At 43.2% G+C, this 26,723-nt stretch overlaps 1 protein-coding gene across 1 annotated transcript in view; it reads right to left on the reverse strand.

Moving 5' to 3' along the window:
• The window catches only part of SGSM1 (small G protein signaling modulator 1), a 139,199-nt gene extending 113,425 nt beyond the window's left edge, over positions 1-25,774 (reverse strand). Inside the window, exons 1-2 of the mRNA XM_072147125.1 lie at positions 25,621-25,774; positions 25,489-25,532 (exon numbers count right to left, since the gene is read on the reverse strand). Coding sequence (XP_072003226.1) covers positions 25,489-25,532; positions 25,621-25,636 — 60 coding nt within the window. The 5' untranslated portion in view covers positions 25,637-25,774. The remainder of the gene's footprint in view (positions 1-25,488; positions 25,533-25,620) is intronic.
• Between the last annotated feature and the right edge of the window lie 949 nt (positions 25,775-26,723).

A 26,723-nucleotide genomic window follows, 5' to 3' on the forward strand; every position in this document is an offset into this window, starting at 1 on the left:
GGTATATGACAACTGATCTAGGCACACAAAAAAATGAATGACCAATAACAAATAATGAATCAGCAGGCACAGATAAATATCTAGGCCTGTATGAATAACTCCAAGATCAGTCGTGAGCCCATAGAATGTACTGAAGTATAAACTCTGCTGCAATACCTAAGCAGAGGGAGCAAAGAAAGATTATAAGAGTGAACCTGCTGCGAGTGTGGGAGAGTAATATTTATCATGTCATCTGGACAGTGCGAGGAGACAGGGCCGAGAAGACGCCCCACGAGTATCGCTCCCTCCACCTTCTCTACATCCATCTCCTACCCACTCTTTATTTTGACCTACCCCTGATGGGGTAACTCGCCATCATTATCTGAATTAGTAATATATCATGGAGCTTTCATACCTTAGAGATTGTTAGGTAGACTATCTATCTTTGTGGATTTGGATTCTCACCGATGGGCTGATGTTGAGTGCTACATATGTTTACTACTAGGAGGGGTGGATGTTTACATTTTTTTTGAGAGGGTGTTATGTTGATTGGCCTTACATGGCAATTTCAACTAGTTGATTGTTATTGGTACTACTGTACTATTTTTAAGTTATTTTATATGTCCATGTATTTTGTGTCAGGTCTGTTTGAATTGTTCTCTAATAAAGTCATTTTATTGCCCTATTGACACACATCTCTCTCTCATATATTATAGGGAATTATTTTCTGATAATCAACAGAATTGTATGTTCTTCTTTATCCTTTATCTGGGATATAGCAGCCCCCCTTTCCAGCCGCTGCTGACATCACAATTGTGCTCTGGCTGGGCCGTGCACACGAAGCTGTCGCAGACCTGGAGCCAGAACCCATGTACAAAAAGATAGAAGAGGAGCTGTCCGGAGGCGTCAGAATGGCGAGTACAAGCTGAGAAGGGAGTTTTCAGCACAAAAGGGAGCTGAAAGCTGAGAAGGGAGTTTTCAGCACAAAAAAAATTGTGCTGAAAAACTTGGCTTATACTCTAGTATATATGGTATTTTTATTCCGCGCTTTAGAACACATACAATTTATGAAATAATTTTAAAATACAGAAATTTACTCATGTAAGGATATAACATAGGACTACACAATCACCTTGACATTTAGGGAATTGTGTGTTGTTCTTCTATTTTGATCTTTAGCGTATGTATATACACTCACCGGCCACTTTATTAGGTACACCCTGCTAGTAACGGGTTGGACCCGCCTTTTGCCTTCAGAACTGCCTCAATTCTTCGTGGCATAGATTCAACAAGGTGCTGGAAGCATTCCTCAGAGATTTTGGTCCATATTGACATGATGGCATCACACAGTTGCCGCAGATTTGTCGGCTGCACATCCATGATGCGAATCTCCCGTTCCACCACATCCCAAAGATGCTCTATTGGATTGAGATCTGGTGACTATGGAGGCCATTTGAGTACAGTGAACTCATTGTCATGTTCAAGAAACTAGTCTGAGATGATTCCAGCTTTATGACATGGCGCATTATCCTGCTGAAAGTTGCCAGATGTTGGGTACATTGTGGTCATAAAGGGATGGACATGGTCAGCAACAATAGTCAGGTAGGCTGTGGCGTTGCAATGATGCTCAATTGGTACCAAGGAGCCCCAAAGAGTGCCAAGAAAATATTCCCCACACCATGACACCACCACCACCAGCCTGAACTATTGATACAAGGCCGGATGGATCCATGCTTTCATGTTGTTGATGCCAAATTCTGACCCTACCATCCGAATGTCGCAGCAGAAATCGAGACTCATCAGACCAGGCAACGTTTTTCCAATCTTCTACTGTCCAATTTCGATGAGCTTGTGCAAATTGTAGCCTCCTGTTTCCTGTTCCTGTTCTTAGCTGAAAGGAGTGGCACCCGGTGTGGTCTTCTGCTGCTGTAGCCCATCTGCCTCAAAGTTCGACGTACTGTGCGTTCAGAGATGCTCTTCTGCCTACCTTGGTTGTAACTGGTGGCGATTTGAGTCACTGTTGCCTTTCTATCAGTTCGAACCAGTCTGCCTATTCTACTCTGACCTCTGGCATCAACAAGGCATTTCCGCCCACAGAACTGCCGCTCACAGGATATTTTTTCTTTTTCGGACCACTCTCTGTAAACCCTAGAGATGGTTGTGCGTGAAAATCCCAGTAGATCAGCAGTTTCTGAAATACTCAGACCAGCCCTTCTGGCACCAACAACCATGCCACATTCAAAGGCACTCAAATCACCTTTCTTCCCCATACTGATGCTAGGTTTGAACTGCAGGAGATTGTCTTGACCATGTCTACATGCCTAAATGCACTGAGTTGCCGCCATGTGATTGGCTGATTAGAAATTAAGTGTTAACGAGCAGTTGGACAGGTGTACCTAATAAAGTGGCTGGTGAGTGTAAGTGCCGCTCTGTACATATCTCTATACACATCTTTTTATCTTTGGGTAATGGTCTTAATTGTAAAGTTGTACAAATTGGTAAACCATAAGGGTACAGTACATGGAAGTCTTCTCTAATTTTGATCAATGTTCATTTATATTCATCTTATAATTTATTAAATAAGCTTAGAATACACAAGCTAGGTTATATTCACATGGGACTACACAATGACCTTGACATTAGACCCCTACGGGACTCAGCCTATTTTGGCCTTAAGGATGCGCCCCCATTTTTCAAATCTGGCCTGTGTCACTATAAGTGGTTATAGTTTTGGAACACTATAAGATATCCAGGGGATTTTGAGATTGTTTTCTCGTGACTTATTGTACTTCAAATTAGTTTAAAAATTTTTTCTTCGTGGCCGTGCATACTATGACGTCGGCAGCGGCCGCGTCATAGTATGCGCCTGCTAGAAGAAAACATGGCCGCGTCCATGCCGGAAGAAAGAAGAGAGAAAAAGAGCCGTGAAGAAGAAAGAAGACGGGACGCGCCAACACCGGGGAGCCGCGCTGACATCGGAGGGTGAGTATTTAAGTTTATTTTTTTAAGGGCTGTGGGGGCAGGCTGGCTGTATACTACTAGGGGCTTGCTGTATACTACTGGGGGCTGGCAGGCTGTATACTACTGGGGGCTGGCAGGCTGTATACTACTGGGGGCTGGCAGGCTGTATACTACTGGGGGGGTTTGACCAATGCATTTCCCACCCTCGGCTTATACTCGAGTCAGTAGTTTTCCCCAGTTTTTGGTGGTAAAATTAGGGGTCTCGGCTTATACTCGGGTCGGCTTATACTCGAGTATATACGGTACATTTCCCAAATGTCTGCTTTATGTTGGCATGTTTTTTTAAGATTCCACATATTTTACTAGAATCTTATGAGGCTCAAAATTTGGGTGCCATTTTTCAAATTTTTGGGAAAATCACCAAAACTAATATTTAGATGGACCTGCTCAACTTCTAATTGACTGTGAGAGGCCTAAATAATAGCTAGAATTGTTAATGACCCCATTAAGGAAACTACACAGAACAACGTATGAAAAACCACTTTTGAGAAGTTTGTTAAAAGTGTTTTATAGGGATTAAAACAAAATGGAGGTGCGGTCAACAAAATGTAATATTTTTCGACAATACATTCATTTTGGGTGGAAAATTAAACATTTTTTTTTTTTTTTTTTTTAATTGTAATTTTATCAAATATCCATAAAGCATTTCATCATTACATGACATCTTTGTAAATAGTATATATATAACATATACAAGGCTCCCCACCATTGAGAGCCATCAACATATTACACAAGTGTCATGATATCTATGTACATATCCCCCCCCCCATACCCCCCCACCCCCACCCACTAACGATGCTGGAGACATTGAGTGGTCACGATATATACTCAGTGGAGTACCCTATATAGAAAAAACTCTATAATCTCCACTGATTCCAGATATCGTTGAGTCTGCTGCCCTTCCTATATCGTTTCTCGTAAGCACATTCATACAATTTTATACGCTTAACTAAATTACTCCATTCATTCACTGTTGGGGATTTATCATCTAACCAGTGTTTGACTAATACTAGTCTCGCAAGGAAGATAGTCTTCAAGGCCAAGTCGCTTTTTGATCTATCGTCTAAGGGGATCGGGAGCAAGCCCAGAACCCCAAATGTGGCCACGCGCGGGAAAGAACATTGAAGCTGGACCTCTAGATTCGTGAAGATCTCCTCCCAATAAGAGTTGATCTTCGGGCAGTCCCATAGAACATGGAGGATATCGGCTTGAGACCTTTTACATCTCCTACAGTTAGAATTTTCACTTAGACCTATTTTAAACATTAAATATGGTGAGAAATAAATTCTATATAGTATAAAAAGTTGTGTACATCTGTGATTTAAATTAATCGATGATCTAACCACACTCTTGTAAATATCTCGCCATTGTGCCGCAGTGATATATCCGACCTGATTTGTCCATTTCACTTGAGTTACATGACTAACATTCTGGTCTATGCTGGACCTAAGCCGGCGATAAATACTAGATAAGTTAAGTCGTGACAAGTCTAAATCTAATAGTTCCATAAATTTACCCCCTACGTGTATCGTGAACCTATCGTGGTGTAATTCTTTCCTATATGCATGTGCAATTTGGCAATACCTAAAAAAGTCCCTTTCCTCCAAAATACCCCTAAAACACCAGTCCTGAAAAGAAGGCAGTGCCCCATCTTCCTCCAACTGCTCCAGAGACTTAATCCCCTTTTTTTCCCCAAAACCCGACATCTTCCATTTTAGATCCAAAAAGTTAAGATTACCCCACAGAGGAGTAAATTTGAATCCCCCCTTAATGCCAAATAGCCTCCTAAGGTCTCTCCAGGTATACTCCAATAACCGCACCAGCGGGATTTTTTTAAAATTAAACATTTTTTAATGAATTAAATGAAAAAAGGCTCCACAAAGTTTGATACCCAATTTCTCCCGAGTACACTGATACCCCATATGTGGTGGTAACCTGCTGAATGGGCGCACGGCCGGGCATAGAAGGGAAGGAGGCGCCATGCAGATCAGATTTGCTATGTCACATTGTACAGGCTATAATTTTTTTCGTTGTGGACATATAGGGGCTTATTTTTTTTGCCACATGAGATGCACTCTTCTGTTACATAATTTTGGGGGATCTATAGCTAATTGTGTTTTTTTTTGGCCGTTTACCATACCGTAAAAATAGTATATTATTTTTAATCTATTCTCCACGATTACGAAAAGACCTCATTTATATAGTCCCCCCCCCCCCATTTTTACTGAATAAACAGTAATTTGGCGAAAATGTTTATTTTAGCATCACTGACTTTCATATGCATAACCTTTTTTATTTTTCGGCTTACAAATCTGGCTAAGAAGGATTGTTCTTTTTAGTGGGCTTATTTTAGAGTGCGTAACTTTTTTTAATCACTTTTGGAGCATTTTTTAAAGGGTAATAATTAAAAATCATCTTTTTGTTCAGAGAGTTTTTTGAGGCTGTTTTTTACGGGATTCCCTTTGCGGGTCCAATCACAATTCTGTTTTATTATGCAGATTGTGACGGACGTAGCGATATCAAATATGGGGGGGGGGGGGTTGTGTATTTTATTCAATTTTCCTGAATAAAAACTAATTTGGAGAAAATTTTGTTCATTTTAGCATCACCATCTTTTCATATGCAGAAGTTTTTTATTTTTCGGCTGACAAATCTGGTTAGGGGCTTATTTTTTGCAAGAGTTGTTCTTTTTAGTGGTCTCATTTTAGAGTGCGGAACATTTTTGAAATCATTTTTTAGAGCATTTTTTAAAGGTATTAATTAAAAATGATCTTTTTTTCGGAACATATTTGCGTTTTTTTCCCCCCGCCGTTTACCGTGCAGGTCCAGTAATGCTTCTGTTTTATTATACAGATTGTTATGGATGCAGAAATACCAAATATGTGGGTTTTTTTGTCTGTTTGTGTTTTTTTATACTTTATTAAGTGTTTTTATGGGACAGTGAAATTTTAGTGTTATTACATTTTTTTTCTCATACCTACTTGAACCAGCGATGCTCTGATCGCTGGTTCAAATCCAATACACTGCTCTACAATACTTTTTCATTGTAGAGCAGTGTAAACTGTCTGAGCATGCAGACGCATGCGCAGACAGTTTACTGTCAGACCCGGAAGGGATCTGACTACCAAGGAGATCGGGCAGCCCCGGAGCACTCGGCAGACTTTGGGGCTGCCCAGAAAAGAATCGGCACGGGGGATTCGATGCATTGCAGGAACACCCTTACACACCACGGTTATGCTTGACCATGGCATGTAAGGGGTCCGATCGCGGGCGTTAGCGCGTGGTGTGAGCTGTGATAGACAGCTGATAGCCGCTGCTTCTGGTGCCGGCTCCATTCGTGAGCCAGTGCCATAAGCAGGACGTTATACTATGTCCCGGTGCGCTAAGTATCTAGCCGCAGGGACGTAGTATAACGTCCAGGTGCGCCTATATAATATCCATTATTTACTGAAATTGGGCAACTCCTTTAAGGGGAGAGGGTTAGAGCTCTCTTCAAGTCACTGGAACCGTAAATACTGTTAAATAAGGGATAGTTTTAAGTCCATGCGGCCTTTATGCTCCCAAAAAACAAAATAATGTTAATGCTGTCCTTGACGGGCACAAACAAAAGCAGACTTCCCCATGGTCTCATACAATTCACTGCATTGGCCACTAGAATTAATATTACAGCTATGCACCTTGTTACATCTCCCAGAGAAGGAGATTAAAAAAAAAAGAAGAGTCAAGTACAGTTGAGATCAGGTTACGTACATTCTGCCAAAGTAAAGCTACAACCTGACAACACCACTGGAGGTTATATCTTTTGAACTGGTAGATAGATTTAAAAACACAACAACCTAACTGAACAGGGGAACATTTTCATTTTCACTAAAGACAGGTTGCAGAAGCCCATTACACCTGCAGTGCAAATATACCTCTTTGCCTTTTCTAAGCATTTGCATTACAATATAATTGTGTGTTACAACTTACTCTTGCATCCTGACAAAATCTGGGGTAGTCACAGGGGCTGGACTTTGGTTTGGATGCATTTCAAAAAACATGTGTTGCTATTATTTCAGGGCTTGTACGTCACAAAACTGACACACAAGCCCTGATGACTGTCTTTCATCATACAGTGCACTGACATTACTCACTGTATGATGAGAGTGGTTGTCCTCCCTCATCCGTGCTGATGAGAGTGGTTGTCCACCCTAATCCCTGCTGTGGAGATGGTCAGTGTAGAGGTGGCAGCTGCTGGGACATCACAGAAGGCAGCACCGATGTAGCCCCTTTCTGTGCTGCCACCCTCCCCCCACTACAACTATCAGGAGCTGCAGAGGAGTTTGTGGAGTTGATGGCCGGGTCACATCTCCTGGTGCTAAGCCCCTTGATGATACCTGTGCTTACTGGAGACATGAGGCACAGCTCACACAGGGGGGAGGAGGCGGGGGGAGTGCTGGGATCTCAGTGCATGACAATCTCTCAGCCTCTGCTACTGCACCTGGCCATGTAGGAACAGAGGATGAAACTTAACTCTCCAGCAGCCGCGTATCACTGAAAATGGCTACGTGTGTCAGAGGTTCGCCATCACTGCCTTATATAGTTCCATGCAATGGTATAAAAACTAGGTAACTTAAAAAGAAAAAAGGTTTTAGCATTAAGGAGGCTAGAGGCTTGCATCTATCTGTAATTAGGTGACTGTCCACCCCCCCCCGACAAAAAAAAAAAAGTAAATAAAAAAATGATATATATTCTGTGTTCCTCAACTGTAAGCATCAGCCCCTGATATACTTTCCTCAGGCTTCATGAAACAAAACGAGATTGGAAACAAACCAGTAACAAGCATGTTATGTAAGCACACATCAACTCCTATAACTCATCATGAAGCCATAACAGCTCCTGAAAACACATCTTTTTACATTTTTAGTGATTGCTTATTTACGGTATTTAATTGTAGCTTCAAAAGCAAATGCATGTAAATAATAAATAATGTACACTTTATTTTTGAATGTTCAAAAAATATTTATTTGAAATAAATAGTAGTATCAGAGAGAGTGTGTGCGCGCATCACAAAAATTGCAACGCTTGGGAGTTAATTGTTGGATATATTACAGATTATACCACCATAGACCAAGTACCGGAGTTGTAAAAAAAAGTCTTTAGCCCCTTAACGACTTGGCCATATTTTGTTTTTGTGTTTTCGTTTTTTGCTTTGCTCAAAAATCCATCATTTTTTTATTTTTCCATGTACAGAGCCGTTTGTGGGAATGATTTCTGCATAACAAATTGATCTTTTCAGTGCAAGTATAAGCTGAGGCCTCTAATTTTACCACCAAAAACTGGGAAAACCTATTTGGGCAGATTTTTAAAGCTGTCTGAAAGTCAGAATATTTCTAGTTGCCCATGGCAATCAATCACAATTCTGACTTTCAGACAGCTTGATAAATCTGCCCCATCGACTCAAATATAAGCAGAGGGTGGGAAATCCATTGGTCCAGAGGTCGCACTAATATTTTTCCAGAAGGGTAATAATACTCCTCTCAACATTTTTATAGAGTAATTTCAGCCAAGGAGGAGTATGAAATTTTCAGTAATACAAATATATAACTCCTAGTCGTATAAGAGTTAATAGACTATTGTCCATATGATCAGAGGTCGCAAAAACGCCTCTACAAGCTGATTTACTCCCCGGGCGGTGCCAGCGCTCAATGCGATCCGGATTGCAGCTTGCGCCCTCACTGGGCTAGCTTGCTGTTCGGATAGAAGGTCATGTGACCGGAGCTTAGCTACATTTTCAGAAATTTATTTTGAATACATTTTCAGAAATACATAAATTTGGTATCACAGTGATCCTACCGAACCAAAGAATAAATGAGACGTATCATTTGGATTTTATTTCGGCCTCCCAGTACACGACATGGAATAATGAATGAAAAAATGCTGCAACGCGAAGGGGTTAGAACTATATACGACTAGGAGTTATGTATTTGTATTATTGAAAATTTCATACACCTCAAAAATGGTGAGAGGAGTATTATTATTATATTCTGGCAAAATCTGATTTGAAAAGCTACGGAATATGATGGCGCCATATAAAGATTATTATTATAATTAAGAACATTGTTACAGGCCCTGTTTTTGTAGCTACTTGAGACAATTATAGTACTATCTGGGGCTGACACTGACCTTAGAACCCCCCACCCACAGAGCGGGCCAAGGCTGACACTGACCCCAGAACCCCCCCCCCCCCCCCCCAGGGCAGGCCAAGGCTGACGCTGACCTCAGACCCCGACATCCACAGAGCAGGCCAGGGCTGACGCTGACCTCAGACCCCCCCCCCCTCCCACAGAGTGGGCGCCAAGGCTGACGATGACCCAGAGACCCCCACCCACCCATAGAGCGGGCCAGGGCTGACACAGACCCCAGACCCCTCCATCCACAGAGCAGGCCAGTGTTGACGCCCTCCGCAGATGCTCCACTCGAAGAGCGGGCCGACCCTAACCGGTGGCTGACTAAACTTATTTCATTTACTTTTGGAAGATTGAGGGCATAACACTTTTAAAACATTTTTGAAACTTTTTTTTAATGTAATTTATTTGTTTTTTTAATTACAATTTTTTTTTACATGGGCGCATGTGTTCCCTGCTTTTCTCGTATATAGATCACAGATAACAGTGATCTAATGGTAACAGCCCATTGGATCACTGTTATCATCTATCTGTATACAGAGACCTACAGTGAGGATGCATATAGCACCTTCCCACCAGCCTTTCATTGTATACAGGGGCTGCTCTGGCTACATGATTTGGCTGTCACATAGACATCTCAATCTTGTTCATCGCCCTATGTGCACGCAGCCTCACACAGCCATGGGGATGGGCGGAGCTACTCACTGCTCCAGCCCACGACCAATGTAGAAAGTCATGTGACCTGAGCTCAGGTCACATGACTTTCCATAGGAGACACAAGATGGGTTGGCAGGAGAGGAGGGGGCCCCCTGTAGTATATAGCCTGCCAGCCCCCAGTGCGGGATATAGCCTGCCAGCCCCCAGTGCGGGATATAGCCTGCCAGCCCCCACTGCAGGATATATAGTATATAAACTTTTCCATATTTCAGTGTATGGAGCTGCGTATACTGTCACTTTTTGCAAGATGAGTTTATGTTTTCAATTACCATTTTGAGGGCTTTATGGCCTTTTGATCACCATTTATTAAATTTTTTTATGTGTTGCAAAATGTTCAAATAGTAGCATTTTCGCCTTTGGGCGTTATATTTTGTTAGGGAGTTGAACGCTGGGAATATCAATTATTATATTTCGCTAGATTGGACATTTTGGGACGCAGCGATGCCTAACATGTTTATGATTTTTACTGTTTATATTTATATCAGTTCTACAGAATGGAGGGCGATTTTTATTTTTAGTTTTTTTAATTAATGAATGTATTTATTTAATTTTTTACCATTTTTCAGCCCCCCTACGGTATTTTAACCCTAAGTTATCTGATTAATCCAACCATATACTGCCATACTAAAGTATGGCAGTATATGGGGATTTTCCACACCATCTATTACAATGTGCAAATCGAACATTGTAATACATGGGCTAAAATCAGACAGCCTAGAGTCTTCGTATGGTAAAAGATTGGCGCTTCCAGATGATGATCAAAGCCAATATGGCTTTGTTGGTGGCAATTCAAGGCTTAACTCCTGCGATCAGTGCGCGTTTGCTGGCTGAGAACACTCTCCATACACCTGCAGTTCACGTGTTATGTACTAATACATCATACATTGGTAAGGGGTTAACCATTCGGTGTCTGATCACTTCCACTATATATTGCTATACTGCAGTATTGCAGTAAATGGCAGCTTTGCTAGCAATGTTTTAGAATCTGCCTTCAACCATGTGATTAACAGACTGTTCTGCTCTTTTACCATAGTAATTATGTGTGTAACTGCCATTATGCACATTACCTCACTGAGATGGTAGTAGTATTTAAATTCTTAAAAAGGTGTATTCCAGGAACATCTGATAAAAAAAAACCATGATGCTATAAATAAATGAATACAACAAAACTCAATGTCATTACTTACAAAATGAAGCTCAAATACCGTATATACTCGAGGTGTAGTATACAGCCAGCCTGCCCCCTCAATGTATACAGCCAGCCTGCCCCCTCAATGTATACAGCCAGCCTGCCCCCTCATGTAATAATAATAATAATCTTTATTTATATAGCGCCATCAAATTCCGTAGCGCTTTACAAATCATAGGGGACATATACAACTATATTACATTACAAAGAACAAACAGTCATATGGAACAATAGGAGTGAGGGCCCTGCTCACAAGAGCTTACAGACTATGAGGATGAGGGGGTGACACAAGAGGTTGTATAATGGTCCAGCCATTCTTTATAAAGGGAACAATATAAAATATAAGATAATTTAATAAATAATTTACTAAACAACAATGTTGCTGCTTGAACCAGCCATCAGCCGCCATCTTATTTACAGAGTCCTAGGTTAAAAAGACTGCAGAGAAGCCTGGAGCTTGGTATATATCAGCTGTTTGCCAGATAACAGATGGGAGATAGGATGGATTAGTAAAGGGAGAGTTGACATTTCAAGCAGTTAGCGAGTGTGATAGGCTTGCCTAAAGAGATGGGTTTTGAGAGCACGTTTGATGCTTTGGAGGGTGGGTATTAGTCTCAGAGTCTGGGGAAGGGCATTCCAGAGAATTGGTGCAACTCGGGAGAAGTCCTGGATACGTGCATGGGAGGTTCGAATTAAGGTAGAGATTAATCTAATGTCACTGGCAGATCGAAGAGCACGGGAAGGGCGATAGACTGAGATGAGAGAAGAGAGATAGGGAGGTGCAGCATTATGTGGAGCTTTGTGGATTAGGGTTATTATTTTAAAGTGAATACGGAAGGAGACAGGTAGCCAGTGCAGTGATTGGCACAAACTGGAGGCATCCGTGTAGCGTTTGGCCTGAAAGACGAGCCTGGCTGCTGCATTAAGAATAAATTGAAGAGGAGAGAGTTTAGAGAGTGGAAGACCGATTAGTAGGGAGTTACAGTAGTCTAGTCGAGAGTGAATAAGGGCAACAATTAGCATTTTAGAAGTTTCAAATGTCAGAAACGACCGGATTCTGGAGATGTTTCTGAGATGCATACGGCAAGAGCGAGCAAGAGATTGAATATATGGTAAAAAGGAGAGGTCAGAGTCCAGCACAACCCCAAGACAGCGGGCCTGCTGCCTCGGTGCTATAGTGATCCCGCAGACCGAGATGGAGAGGTCAGGGTTGGTTTGGTTAGTAGATGGTGGAAAGACAAGAAGTTCAGTCTTAGAAAGATTAAGTTTCAAGAAGAGAGAGGACATGATGTTAGAGACAGCAGAGAGACAGTCACTGGTGTTCTGGAGTAAGGCAGGGGTGATGTTACGTGCAGTATATAGCTGGGTGTCATCAGCATAAAGATGATACTGGAAACCAAATCTGCTGATGGTTTGTCCAATGGGGGGAGTATAGAGGGAGAAGAGAAGAGGACCTAGGACTGATCCCTGAGGAACCCCAACAGAGAGAGGAACAGAAGAAGAGAGAGATCCAGAAAAGGAGACACTGAAAGTGCGGTCAGAGAGATAGGAAGAAAACCAAGAGAGTGCAGTGTCCTTTAGGCCAATGGAGTGAAGCATCCTAAGGAGGAGCTGGTGGTCCACAGTATCAAACGCTGCCGATAGATCCAGGAGAATGAAGAGAGAATAGTCACCTTTGGATTTTTCAGTGAGGAGATCATTGGAGACTTTAGAAAGGGCAGTTTCAGTGGAATACATAGAACGGAAACCAGATTGTAGGGCAGTGATGGCCAACCTTTTGAGCTTGGTGTGTCAAAATTTGCCAAAAAACCGAGCATAACTCGGGTGGTGTGTCACCTTCACAAAAAAACATAATTTTGTGATATTTATAGTTTAAATAACAAATATGTATAATTATTTAACTTCTAGGGTAATTTAACCCTAGGTTGTCTGATTGATCCTACCATGTACTGCCATACTACAGTATGGCAGTACATGGGGATTTTCCCAATCATCTATTACTATGTGCAAATCGCACATTGTAATAGATCGCTTACAATCAGACAGGTGTGGAAATGCTTAGTAACCAGTGAACTTTCTGTCATGAAAGTTCACAGGTTATAGCGAGGGTGCAAGCGCCGCTGTCTGCATCTCCTTAATGCCCTCTTGGCATGGAGAAGGTGTGAGGAGCAAAATAATCGCAATGGTTGGCGATTTGCAAGGCGTTGCGATTATTTCAGGGCTTGTACATCACAAAACTGATACACAAGCCCTGATGACTTCTATCATACAGTGCACTGACCTTACTTACTATATGATGAGAATGGTTGTCCTCCCTTGCCCCTGCTGTGGAGATGGTCAGTGTAGAGGTGGCTGGGACATCACACAAGGCAGCAGCGATGTGACCTCTGACTTGCTGCCATCTTCTCCCCCCCCCCCCCACAACTATCAGGAGCTGCAGAGGAGCCTCCTGGGTGTATGGCCGGGTCACCTCTCCTGCTGACACAGGGGGAGGGGCCGGCCCGGGGGAGGAGGAGGAGGGGGGAGTGCTGGAAGCTCAGTGCAATCTCTCAGCCTCCCGGCTACTGCACCTGGTCATGTAGGATGAAACTTAACTCTCAGGCAGCCGTGTGTCAGTGAAAATGGCTACGTGTGTCAGCACTGACACGCTTGTCATAGGTTAGCCATCACTGTTGTAGGGGGTCAAGGAGGGAGTTAGCTGAGAGATAGCGGTTTAGTCGAGAATAGACCAAGCGTTCCAGGAGTTTGGAGATGAAAGGGAGGTTAGAAACTGGTCGGTAGTTAGTAGCATTGGATGGGTCCAGTGAAGGTTTCTTTAGTAAAGGGGTGACAATAGCATGCTTGAAAGAAGAGAGGACGACCCCAGAAGAGAGAGAGAGAGATTGAAAATTTTAGTTAGGTGAGAAGTGACTGCTGGGGAGAGAGACTATACCAGATGTGAGGGGATGGGGTCATTGATGCAGGTAGTGGGGCGAACAGAGGAAAGGAGCCTAGACACTTCTTCCTCTGTGACTGGCTCAAAGGAAGAGAGTGAACAAGATAAGGTATGGGAGGGAAGGGGATTGGAGGGGTGAGTGGATTGAGCAATTATTTCCTGGCGGATACAATCAATTTTATCCTTAAAGTAGGTGGCCAGATCTTCAGCCCCAAGGTCTGTGACAGGTGGCTGCACCTTTGGTGTTAGTAAGGAATGAAGGATATCAAAGAGCCTTTTGGGGTTGTTACAGAGCGAGGATATGAGATTAGTAAAATAGACCTGTTTAGCAAGGTGAAGGGCAGAGTTATAAGTTTTTAGCATAAATTTGAAGTGAAGAAAGTCTGCAGATGTGCGTGATTTTCTCCACAGACGCTCAGCAATCCTGAAGCACTGCCGAAGGAAACGAGTTTGTTCAGTGTGCCAAGGTTGCCTGTGTGTGTGTTGAAAATTTCGGATAGTGAGTGGTGCCATCTCATCTAGCGCACTTCTGACAGTGTGATTATAGTGGTTAGTAGCCAGGTTTGGACAGGTGAAAGAGGAGATGGGGGACAGTGCAGTCTGTAAGTTTTCTGTGAGTTGGTGAGTATCTATTGCACGTGGGTTCCGGTATGAATTATGGGTGGAAGGATTCTGAGAATGAGAAGGATTATTGAAAGTAAAAGAAAGGAGATTATGGTCTGAAAGTGGAAAGGAGGAATTGGTAAAATCAGATATTGAAGATGGTCGGGAGAAGACCAAATCGAGGATGTTTCCCTCACTATGAGTGGGGGAAACGCAGAGGTGTGAAAGACCGAGAGAAGTAGTTAGTGCTAAGAGCTGAGAGGCAGGAGGGGAAATGGGAGTGTTAACAGGGATGTTGAAGTCTCCCATGATGATGGTTGGAATGTCACAGGATAGAAAGTGAGAGAGCCAAGAGGCAAAGTGGTCAAGAAACTGATAAGGTGAGCCAGGAGGACGGTATACTACAGCCACTCGAAGAGAGAATGGGCGGAAAAGTCTAAGAGTGTGGACTTCAAAAGATGGGAAAGTAAGAGAGGGTACAGGAGGAATGACCTGGAAAGTGCATTGTGGAGAGAGGAGTATGCCTACCCCACCTCCCTGCCTATTGTCAGGTCTGGAACAGTGCGAAAAATGTAAACCACCATAAGACAATGCTGCAACGGAGGCGGAGTCATCCTGCTGGATCCATGTTTCCGTAATGGCAAGCATGTCAAAAGACTTAGAAAGAAAGATCATGAACTGATTCTAGTTTATTACACACAGAGCGGGCGTTCCATAGAGCACATTTATAAAAGCGGTTACGGGTTGAGAAGGAGAAGAGGGAATAAGCAGAAGGTGGACCTGGGTTAGGAGAGATGTCCCCTGCAGCAAGCAGAAGGAGAATGATAAGAGACAAAAGATGCTTTAGAGATTTATAAGAAGTTATTTCTTGCTTCACAGCAGAAGACTGTGATAAGTTAGTATGGTTACATAACGTATACAGCCAGCCTGCCCCCTCATGTATACAGCCAGCCTGCCCCCTCATGTATACAGCCAGCCTGCCCCCTCATGTATACAGCCAGCCTGCCCCCTCATGTATACAGCCAGCCTGCCCCCTCATGTATACAGCCAGCCTGCCCCCTCATGTATACAGCCAGCCTGCCCCCTCATGTATACAGCCAGCCTGCCCCTCATGTATGTTGAGCACATTTAAAAAAAAAAATAAACTTAATTCTCACCTTCCGGCGATACTCACCCTCGATCCTCTGCGGTGGCTCTCGATCCCCGGCAGAGTCTTCTGTCTTCTCTTGCCGGCGGAGGCGCGTCTATGCGATCTCCCCGGCGGTGCTCACTATAATGCGGCGGTGTCGCCGCTTATGACGTCACACCGCCGCATCATAGTAAGCGCCGGCGGGGAGATCGCATGGACGCGACTCCGCCGGCAAAAGAAGAAAGAAGACAGCCGCAGCCGGCGATCGAGAGACACCAATGAGGATCGGAAGCCGGCGCCGTGGATCGGGGGTGAGTATCGCCGGAAGGTGAGAGTTAAGTTTACCTATTTAATGTGCTGAACTTCGGGAGCCGCCGCCGGGTATCAGGAGCCGCCGCCGGCGGATCCGGGCACCGGAGGGTGAGTATTAAATTTTTTTTTTTATTGACTCGTGTATAAGCCGAAGTGAGGTTTTTCAGCACATTTTTTGTGCTGCAAAACTCGGCTTATACACGAGTATATACAGTAGTTTGATTTTAAGATTCACAAAATATTAAGGGCTTTTTAAAGTAGGTGGAGTTATCACGAAGATGCCACCACTGGAAACTACAAATCCCATGATCCGTTAGTTCTCAGTAACTCCTCCTCCCTCTTATAATCTGCTCCCAGTGATGATGTAACAGACTATCTTGCTTTGTTACCTAGTAATGATGTTTAACGGCCATCACTGCAAATTACCTCACTAAGATAAATCTCACCACAACACTGGTCATACTGGATGCACTGCGACCAAGTGGCTACAGCCAAACATAGTGGCGATCACATGACCTTCCCAGGCAGGTGCAGGACATGTGATGTGGACATGTGACCAGCGGCCATCTTCTGTCTTGTCTTTTCCATGCAGAGAAAATCAACAGACTGACTAAAGGGCCATTTAATTCTAAGAGCATTTTAATTCTTCATTACAGTGTATTTCACCAGCATTTTCTATTAAGAGGATCAAAACTTAAAATAACAACTAATTACATATTAGCTTATATTTTAATAACCCATTTGGATATGAATTACGCTTATTGCTAGAATGCCCCTTTAAAGGATTTTACGGCAGGAGATGGTACTAGCATACACCATGGACCGGAGTCTAAGCGGCACCTGGTCTTCACCAGAGCCCGCCCCAAAGCGGGATGGGCTTGCTGCGGCGGGGTACCACCAGGTCGTTCCACAGGTGCGACTAGCACGCGGTGGCAGCCAAGGTAATGCAGGATATGGTCTGTACCCAGGTGATCGCAGGAGACAGCACAGGAAGGCACACTAGGACTCACGTCAGGGACACAGGAACGCTGGAGACACGTCAACACAGAGGAACGCTGGAGACACGTCAACACAGAGGAACGCTGGAGACACGTCAACACAGAGGAACGCTGGAGACACGTCAACACAGAGGAACGCTGGAGACACGTCAACACAGAGGAACGCTGGAGACACGTCAACACAGAGGAACGCTGGAGACACGTCAACACAGAGGAACGCTGGAGACACGTCAACACAGAGGAACGCTGGAGACACGTCAACACAGAGGAACGCTGGAGACACGTCAACACAGAGGAACGCTGGAGACACGTCAACACAGAGGAACGCTGGAGACACGTCAACACAGAGGAACGCTGGAGACACGTCAACACAGAGGAACGCTGGAGACACGTCAACACAGAGGAACGCTGGAGACACGTCAACACAGAGGAACGCTGGAGACACGTCAACACAGAGGAACGCTGGAGACACGTCAACACAGAGGAACGCTGGAGACACGTCAACACAGAGGAACGCTGGAGACACGTCAACACAGAGGAACGCTGGAGACACGTCAACACAGAGGAACGCTGGAGACACGTCAACACAGAGGAACGCTGGAGACACGTCAACACGGGAGTGTAGGAAAGCTGGAAGGCTTTCTCTTCACAGGAATAGCATGAAGATCCGCCGGGGAATGATGGGAGCCGTCTGATTAAATGCAGACCCGGAAGTGGCCAGCGCCAATCACCTGTGCGCTGGCCCTTTAAATCCCGAAGTACTGCCACGAGCGACGCCTAGTCTGGACGGGAGCGGGAGCCAGGAGAGGTAAGTCCAGGGGAGCGGGACCAGCGGAGAGGGGCCCGGGTGCACCCGCGATCCTCGATATGGATTGCGGGGATGCCCGTGAAAAATAAGTAGCACACTAGGGCCTAGTCAGCAGGAATAGTCTAATACTGAAGATATCCAACACTGTAAAGCTTCCTTATATTGAATTTGTAAGGAAGTAAAGCTCATCATGTTAAATCCAGGGTACTGAATACTTATTTTCTAGTGATAAGTGTGAGCAGGGAATTGTAAAGCCTACAAATCAGTCCATCTGCTTACTGTCAAGTTTTAAATTTGTAAAAACATATTGAGTCTTTCCATATTAAGGATGGTAGTCATGGCAACAAAGAGTCTGTCTTTTCACACTACAAATTTACCAAAGGAGCAGCATATAAAGAGGCATGTCTTTCTGGCACTCATTGAGCATCTCAAGGGATTATTTGCCAAAATCGAAGAAATTATTTGGAAGGATAGAAAATTTAATTTTCAATGTGACTGAATAAGCCACATACTCATCCAATCTCTGTCTGAAACTGTAAATACATGCCTTTTTGTATGTGCTAACTTATCAGATATCAGAAAATGCAACAATTCTGCCTAGTAGGCCACATTTACCGAAACCCCTGCGGCAGTGTTATGTTGGACTTTGCACATTCTTTTATGTGCAAAGTGCTTGCACATGCATTAATTAAGTGTTGTACCACATATGTGTCGCGCATGACATATTTGTGTCGTGGCTGCACTATATCCGAAGCAAAAAAAAACATGTGCAACATTTAACATGCAGCAAAAAAAAGTTGGTGCACTCTTTTGGAGCAGATTCATGCAGAATGGGTGTCACGATTTATGAATCTGGCGTACCCTGCACACGTCACAGGCAAGCTGCACATAGTACAGTATGCACCGTTTTTGATAAATGTGTAAGCATAATATTGCTATTACCGTCTTAGGCATATTTTTTAACTTCTTACAATCTAAATCTACATCATATAAATTACTAATCTGATGAGTTAAAGGCTCCATTAACTCTTATGGAGCCTGGAGCCCTCAGGTTCATTTGCATAATTTTAAAAGCCCCCTTTGCTTAAAAACTAGGGCAAAAGAAGCTAAAAGAGGAGCAGATCCTGTCAGAGGGGGCACACACCAGTATGTCAGTGTGCTTGGTTTACAATCCTTGTTCTTGTAATGGATGTCCTTTAAGTAGGACACTGTGCAGCCATATTCATCTGCTGAATTTATTTATGTTTATTTATCCTTTATGGCTTCAGCTAACCGATATCTTTATACAAAAGCATGAATGCATTGACTAAACAGACGGTAAACGGCAGTTGCATAATATTCATGGGCTATGCATTAATGCTGGATCAACCAACAATGCTGTGTTATTATTACAGAAAATAGCAAATCATTAGCCATGGTGACAGCCAAGTCATACATATAGTGCAGCCATCCTCTAATCCTTGAATGAAACATCTGTCTCGATGATGCAGCACATGAGCTTTTTCCTTTGTACCCAACATCACATACATCATATGTAATGCAGTCTATTTCCTTGTTCTCAAAACGTAATCATTTCTAAATGCTCTGAAACAGATACGCAATTTGGGAAACTTTAATGTAATAAACAGCTCACTGCAGCTCCAATGAACCACACCATGATATTGGTGTCATAAAAAGGGCATGGCTTCATTTACATTCTGCAGTTTATAGCTTAGTTTTCGTTTTTACGAAAATATAGACAGTATGTATCCAACCATACAGCAGTCAATGCCTTTTATATAAAAGGCATGCATAGTTCATATATTATAAAATATATAGTTCTAGTTTAAAGGTTATAACTGAATTGAACAGCTTTAATAACTAATTTAAGCACATCCCTCCCAATGGTGAAGGAATATAACACAAAGCCTCATATAAAGGGAACCTGTAACCCCAATCCCCCAAACAGTACCTTCTTCTGTAATATGTACATCCCCTGGACGTCTTTGTAGCAAATTTCTAGGTTGCAGCATGCATGAGAAGCCAGAGGCGGGGTCACCTGACAGCCAGAGGCGGGGTCACCTGACAGCCAGAGGCGGGGTCACCTGACAGTGTCTGCCTTATACAAAAGAATAAAAGATGCTTTTTCATTTATGCAGCAACTTATAAATATGCTAAAAACACCTCCATGGGCTGTACATATTACAAAAGAGGGTACCGTTTGTGGGTTTAGGGAGGTTAGTGCGGTGACAGCTTCCTTTTTAGTAGATTAGTTCACCTTTTTTTCTATCATTTTGAAAAGTCTTGTATTGGTTTGCCATGTCTGTCTTTTTACGCATTATTTGAGTTCTAATTGTTACATTTATTAAATTGTAAAATACAATATACAAACAAATAGGATGCTGTGAATAGAAAGTGTTGAATATCTTCTTAATGACCTGACCAGGTTTCATTTTTGCGTTTTCATTTCCCCCACCTTCCAAAAGCCATAACTTTTATATTTTTACAGTTACATAAAGCTGTATAAGTGTTTATAATCTGTGAGACAAATTGAACTTAGTATCGTAGTACAGAAGGCTGGAAAAAGACACGAGTCCATCAAGTCCAACCTTTAACAATTAAATACATGTTTATCCCCATAACCCGTGATATTTTTGCTCTTCAGAAAGGCATCCAGGCCTCTCGAACATGTACATAGAGTCCACCATAACCACCTCCTGCAGCAGAGAGTTCCATAGTCTCACTGCTCTTACAGTAAAGAATCCCTGTCTATGTTGATGGTAGAACCACCTCTCCGCTAAGCGTAGAGGAGTAGATGATGCCCCCTTGTCCTGGTCACAGGCCTAGGTATAAAAAGATCTTTGGAGAGATCCTTAAACTGCCCATTCAGATATTTGTACATTGTAATGAGGTCCCCCCTCTTTTTTCTAAACTGAATAACCCCAAATTTTGTAATCTGTCATTGTATTCTAGTCCCCCCCCATTCCCCTAATAATCTTGGTTGCTCTCTTCTGCACCCGTTCCAGTTCTACCATGTCCTTTTTATACACTGGTGCCCAAAACTGTACACAATATTCCATGTGTGGCCTGACCAGTGATTTGTATAAGGGCAAAAGTATATCCTTACCATGAGAATCTATTCCTCTCTTGATACATCCCATAATTTTATTTGATTTGGCAGCAGCCACCTGGTTCTGGTCGCTAAAATTAAGTTTACCATCCACCAATAATCCCAAGTGTTTTCCAGCTCCAGTTTTATCAAGTAATTGGCTGTTTAGAACATAATTATACTTTTTGCTTCCATGGCCCAAGTGCATAACTTTACATTTATCTACATTAAACCTCATCAACCATTTCTCTGCCCACTCCTCAAGCTTCCACAAATCCTGCTGTAATGCTAAACTATCCACCTCAGTATTTATTACTTTACACAGCTTAGTATCATCTGCAAATATTGAAACTTGACTGTGTAAACCCACTACAAGGTAATTAATATAAATATTAAAAAGAAGTGGCCCCAATACTGACCCCTGTGGCACTCCATTGGTAACGTCAACCCAATCTGAGAATGTGCCATTAATGACGACCCTTTTCTATCACCAAGCCATTTACTTACCGAAATACACAGATTTTCCCAGTAGTCCCAGTAGTCTCATTTTATGTACCAACCTTTTATGCAGCACGTTGTTAAATGCCTTTGAAAAGTCCTGATATAAAACATCCACAGCGTTCCCCAGATCAAGTCTGGAACTTACTTCCTCGTAGAAGCCAATCAGATTAGTCTGACAGGACCAATGTCTCATAAACCTATGCTGATGCTAGGTTATAAGGTTATGTACTGTGAGATACTCCAGGATAGCATCTCTAACAAACCCCTCAAATATTTTCCACACAAAAGTTAGACTTTTGTACTTTTCCTTTTTTGTACATTGGTACCACATTTGCTATGTGCCAGTCCTGTGGAACATAACCAGTCCTCAGACCGTTTTTTTTAATATTTGAAGAATCCCTATCTCGGTACATAGTTCAGGTAGAACTTGGGGTTGTATGCCATCTGACACCGTCGATTTATCTATCTTAGTGGTTGTGAGGCGGTGCTGTACCTCTTCCTGGGTTAAACTGTTGCCATTAAAAGGGAATTTACATCATTCCTCATTGTGTCTTTCACCAGGGGATTTTCCTGTCGATAAGGCGACATTCAGTAGATTGGCCCTTTCCTCATCTCCTTCCACAATGACCCCCCCATGTTATTCTTCAGAGGGCCCACACTCTCCGCTTTTAGTTTCTTATCATTTATATACTTGAAAAATACTTTGGGATTATTTTTGCTCTCCCTGGCAATATTTCTCTCAGTCTCTATTTTTGCAGCCTTTATCTGCTTTTGCAGGATTTATTTTTCTCTCTATAATCCTGTAATGCCTCATAGCTACCTTCGCGTTTTAGCACCTTAAACGCCTTATCTTTCTCGCTTATTGCTCTCCAAGACTAGTTATCCACATTGGCTTTTACTTGTTCATCTTATGCTGTTGTTGATCCAGAAGAAGGCAAAAACCCTGCAAGGCCAATGCCAATTGGCCCAAAGCAAGGAAAATTTATTTCCTGGCCCCCAATATGGCAGTCAGAATAACTCCCTGGATCAACTGAAACTACTTATAAAAAGTTTAATTTCCATACAATGTGATATACAGAAAGGCATCCAGGCCCCTCTTGAACATGTTCGAATAATTAGTCATTACAACATCCTGTGGCAGAGAGTTCCATAGTCTCATTGCTCGCACAGTAAATAACCTTTGTCTATTGCGATGGTAGAACCGCCTCTCCTCTATGTAAGGGTCACTTATTGCAAGACGACCATTTTAATTGGTACCAACATGGGGATTGTCCGCCCTTTCGATCACTTTTTATTAAAATTTTTAAGTGTGGCAGAATGTCTTCCCACAATGACAGGATCAGTTCTTCATTTAGCGGTCTTATGGCTTTTTTTTTCGTGAAAAAAAAAGACTTTACAAATACACAAATGAGCCTATGGGGTTCCTGTGCATGCACCCTTGCTCTGTCGGCCACTAATTATTCATTACCTCCTTTGGTGACTATGCTCTCTTCTCCCTCCCTTTCTCTACCAGAGAGTCAGTCACAGGCGACAGAGCCTTCTGTAATGTACTCATTTGCATATTTTTACAAGTCCTTTTTCATGAAAAATAAGCCATTAACAGCTAAATGAGGAATGGATCCCGTTTCAAATCCACGTGGTTGATTTCCTTTAAGTGGCACAATCGCATGTGCCTGTGACAAACTGTTATCACCTGGTCAGTATTATCCAGCCCGTGAGGTCTCTACATACATCCTCAAAAGGAGTTGTCAGGAGGTGGGAAAACATGGCTGATTTCCTCCTGACCATGGGTAGTGGGTGATACTGCAACTAAGCTCAATTCATCTTTATGCAGCTGAGCTGCATTACTGGCACAACCATGGTCAGGTGCTGCGCTGATTTTGTTCAATCTCTGTACTAACCTTTTAACAACAGTTGTATAGCACTACAGCAGGATGCCCGTATGTCTAGGGACATCTCTAATCGACTCTCCTAAAGCCTGTTGTGTGATGTCAATCACAGCTCAAGTTTTTACCTTCCAAACATCCAGCGGGAAGTTAAGGGGGCGGCCTTTCACCTTGGAAAACGTATTTGCATACTTCCGAGAATTTGCTAGTGGAGCATCTATGGCTTTAAGTCTTTATGGCGGCCTTAATTGGAAAATTCTCCTTAAGGAGAACACCTACCTACTGGCCCCAAACATCCAGCGTGACAGTCCCAGATTTCTAGCTCTGTGCCGCTGCCCCAGGCAGCAGAAAGTCCTCTGGACGTAGATAGAGTTCAATACAGTGGTGACCCTTGTGTGCTGCAGCTCTTCAATATCTATAGAAAACGTCTGACCTTTCTGTGCCAAATGTTAAGTTCTGTTTTTCTATTGTATCAACTACTTATTTAAAAAAAATGAAATGCTAATTAATTATTTAAAAACCATTATAAAGGGTATTTCTGCTCTAGGACATAAGCCTACTTCTCGTACAATTTCTAAAAGACAATAATACATATGACCTGAGTATATTTATTAATTGTACCCGAAATTTTTTTTACATATATATCTCCATCATGTCCATAGTGACAGGCAACTGGAGGTTGTCCCTTTGACTTTTGTAGGGGCAGGGAGGAGAAAGGAAAATAGGCCCCTCTAGTTCCTTCCTGTCCCTACGCTGGTCAGGAGCAGAGGTTCTTCTCATCTTCTCATTCATAATAAATCATTTCAACTGTGGATACAGTAGCAGCGTCTTCCTCTATTCTAGAGCACCCTCCTTGCCATCTTGAATTTTTGACATTTTTTGACTCTCTACCCCAGGATTCCCAGGATACGTGGGCTGCATTACAATCTATAGCTACAAGTCTTCACTTCTTTATTACAGGATGAGCACCCAACTGCTTCAGATATCTGCCTACGATTTTAATACAATTCACTTGAATCTGCATTTTTCTCATCCTGTTTCCATCACCTGGAGCCATCATCTTAGGAATTGATCCACTTTCCAGATCATCTCATATTCACATCAGCACATTTTTAGACAAATAAACTACTTTAATCACCTCCCCCAATGCTTACTGTGCTCCCGTTCTTCTTGTATATACAAGACAGTGAGGTCCATCCGACCGCTGTCGTGTACCTGCTACTGCATGGCAATAATAGGGACAGCACTGTTGACCTCTGTGTACAAACAAAGACCCAGCATTGACAGGCCACACCACGGGAGAACTGGAGTCCTGGAGGACAACCCTAACAATCGACGTAGACAATTTTATAAAATATTGAAGTGGATGTGAGCTTTCATCACTCATGTACTATGATACTTATCAATTCTCTAGCATGTTCACATTGCCCCGCAAAGCTACAAAAGGAAAATGGTGTTTTTTTAGTATCTGCAGTCTCATTAGGTTACTGTATGTTTACAATAGTGGTATAGCTCTTTTTATTTTACAGTATCAATAACAAATTCATTGCAACAGACTGTAGATAATAATGTAGGCATCAGTTAGAAACCCCCCCCCCTACCTCCCTTGTACAATAGAGTAGAACATGTAAAATTGCTGTGGTTGTCACACATTAATCCAAAACTGAAGAAAAACATCACACTTATATTAATCACAAAGCCGGTGTCTGCGAAACACTTAAATCGGCCCCATCATTAAATCATAAGGGGGTGAATATGACCATTTTATAAAATACTGGTTAGAAAAGATCGACTGCTTATCCACGCCCCCCGCTTACCAATACATTCGTGAATGAGACGCAGGTTCTATTTTGTAACGTATTTGCATCATTGTTGCATATCAGGCAACAGTAGCTGATTCTATAATGCCAGCATGTAGCTCACCTATGGATCATGTACATAATGATTGATCATCTGTGCACTGGGCTATGCCAGCCTCACATTGCACCCATGGGGACAGCTGTGTGGCACTGTACTACAGCGACACAAGTGACCAGAAGCTGGCAGCTTTGCAAATGTAACACACCCTCAGCGGCTTCCCAGCACATACACTGCACGTCCATAGATGTATGTGCTCAACACAAACCACACAGATGCTGTCATGGGGGTCACCTACCTCCTTCTTCACAGTCTTCAGTAGCCTCTGCCTGGTCTCTGCCTCTGAGGAAGACATGGATATTGCTTATGTCATTATATGATTCCATATGAGTAATATAAATGGTTTCTCGGTGACTTTATTTTTGCTCACCTGTCCCCGTTGCCATGTTTGCAGCTTCCCCGTTCCTGTCCTCTGCAGGCTCGTCTCTAGCAGGCACAGCTGCTCCTGCGCGTGCACGGCGCCTGGTGTGACGTCACGACGAGGCCCCGCTTGCCGGGAGCGCGCAGCTAAGGCAAGTTCCCGCGCTTGTTTATTCTAGTCTCTGAGCGACGCTGGTTGGGGAAAGGAATACGGAAGACTTCCGGTGCACGATGCAAGCGTGTGTACACCGTGATCGTGCTCTCACCTCTCCCTGCAGCTCAGCGGCAGAGCTGTCTCACCCACACCTGAGCGGGGAGTAGAGACATAGGAGGCATTGCATGGATCCCTCCCCCACCCTGACCATGTGTCTAGAAGACATGTGAGGAGGCTGCCGCAACCTACATGTACTGCGTACAACCACAGCACAAATCAGCTCATGGTTAGAGATGGGCGAATTTGTGAAAATTCGATTCGATCTGGTTCATCAAATTTTCAAAGAAAGTTCAAATCGAATCACGTGCGCGGGTACATGGAGAGGCCTCACGGGCTGAGCCGTTTCCATAGCTGGTAAGTCTGCTGCATATTGCAGCAAAGGCTTACCGGTAACACCCCCAGTCGGTGCTAACCTGCAGAACGCATACCGGCTTGAGAAAAATGGCGGCGCCCATGCGCATGGGCGGCACCATTTTGCCGATGATCGTTGCTCCCCGTGACGGGGAGCGGCGTTCCATCACCCTGGCAGCCTCGGGTATTCCGAAGACCCGAGGCTACCTAGGCTTAACCCCTTCATTACAACTGTCATATGGCATATGATATAAAAATAAATAAACAGTAAAAATCATTAAACCTTCCGTTTACAATAGAGTAGAACATGTAAAATTGCTGTGGTTTTCACACATTAAAGAGGACCTTTCACCACCCCAGACTTCCCAAACTGAACAAACCATAAAGTAGGCTCTAGCATCCTGATTCTGGGTCCCTAGGAATTTTGCTCCTAGCCCCCCAATGTTCCAGAGATATGAGCCCCGGGATCAGAGGGCTGTATGGTCAGAAAAGAGCTGCGGCACAGGTGGGGGAGGGGGGGCTCAAGCCGCATTCCGTATAAAGAAATT

Source organism: Engystomops pustulosus, chromosome 1 (genome assembly GCF_040894005.1).
Source record: "Engystomops pustulosus chromosome 1, aEngPut4.maternal, whole genome shotgun sequence".
Lineage (NCBI taxonomy): Eukaryota > Metazoa > Chordata > Amphibia > Anura > Leptodactylidae > Engystomops > Engystomops pustulosus.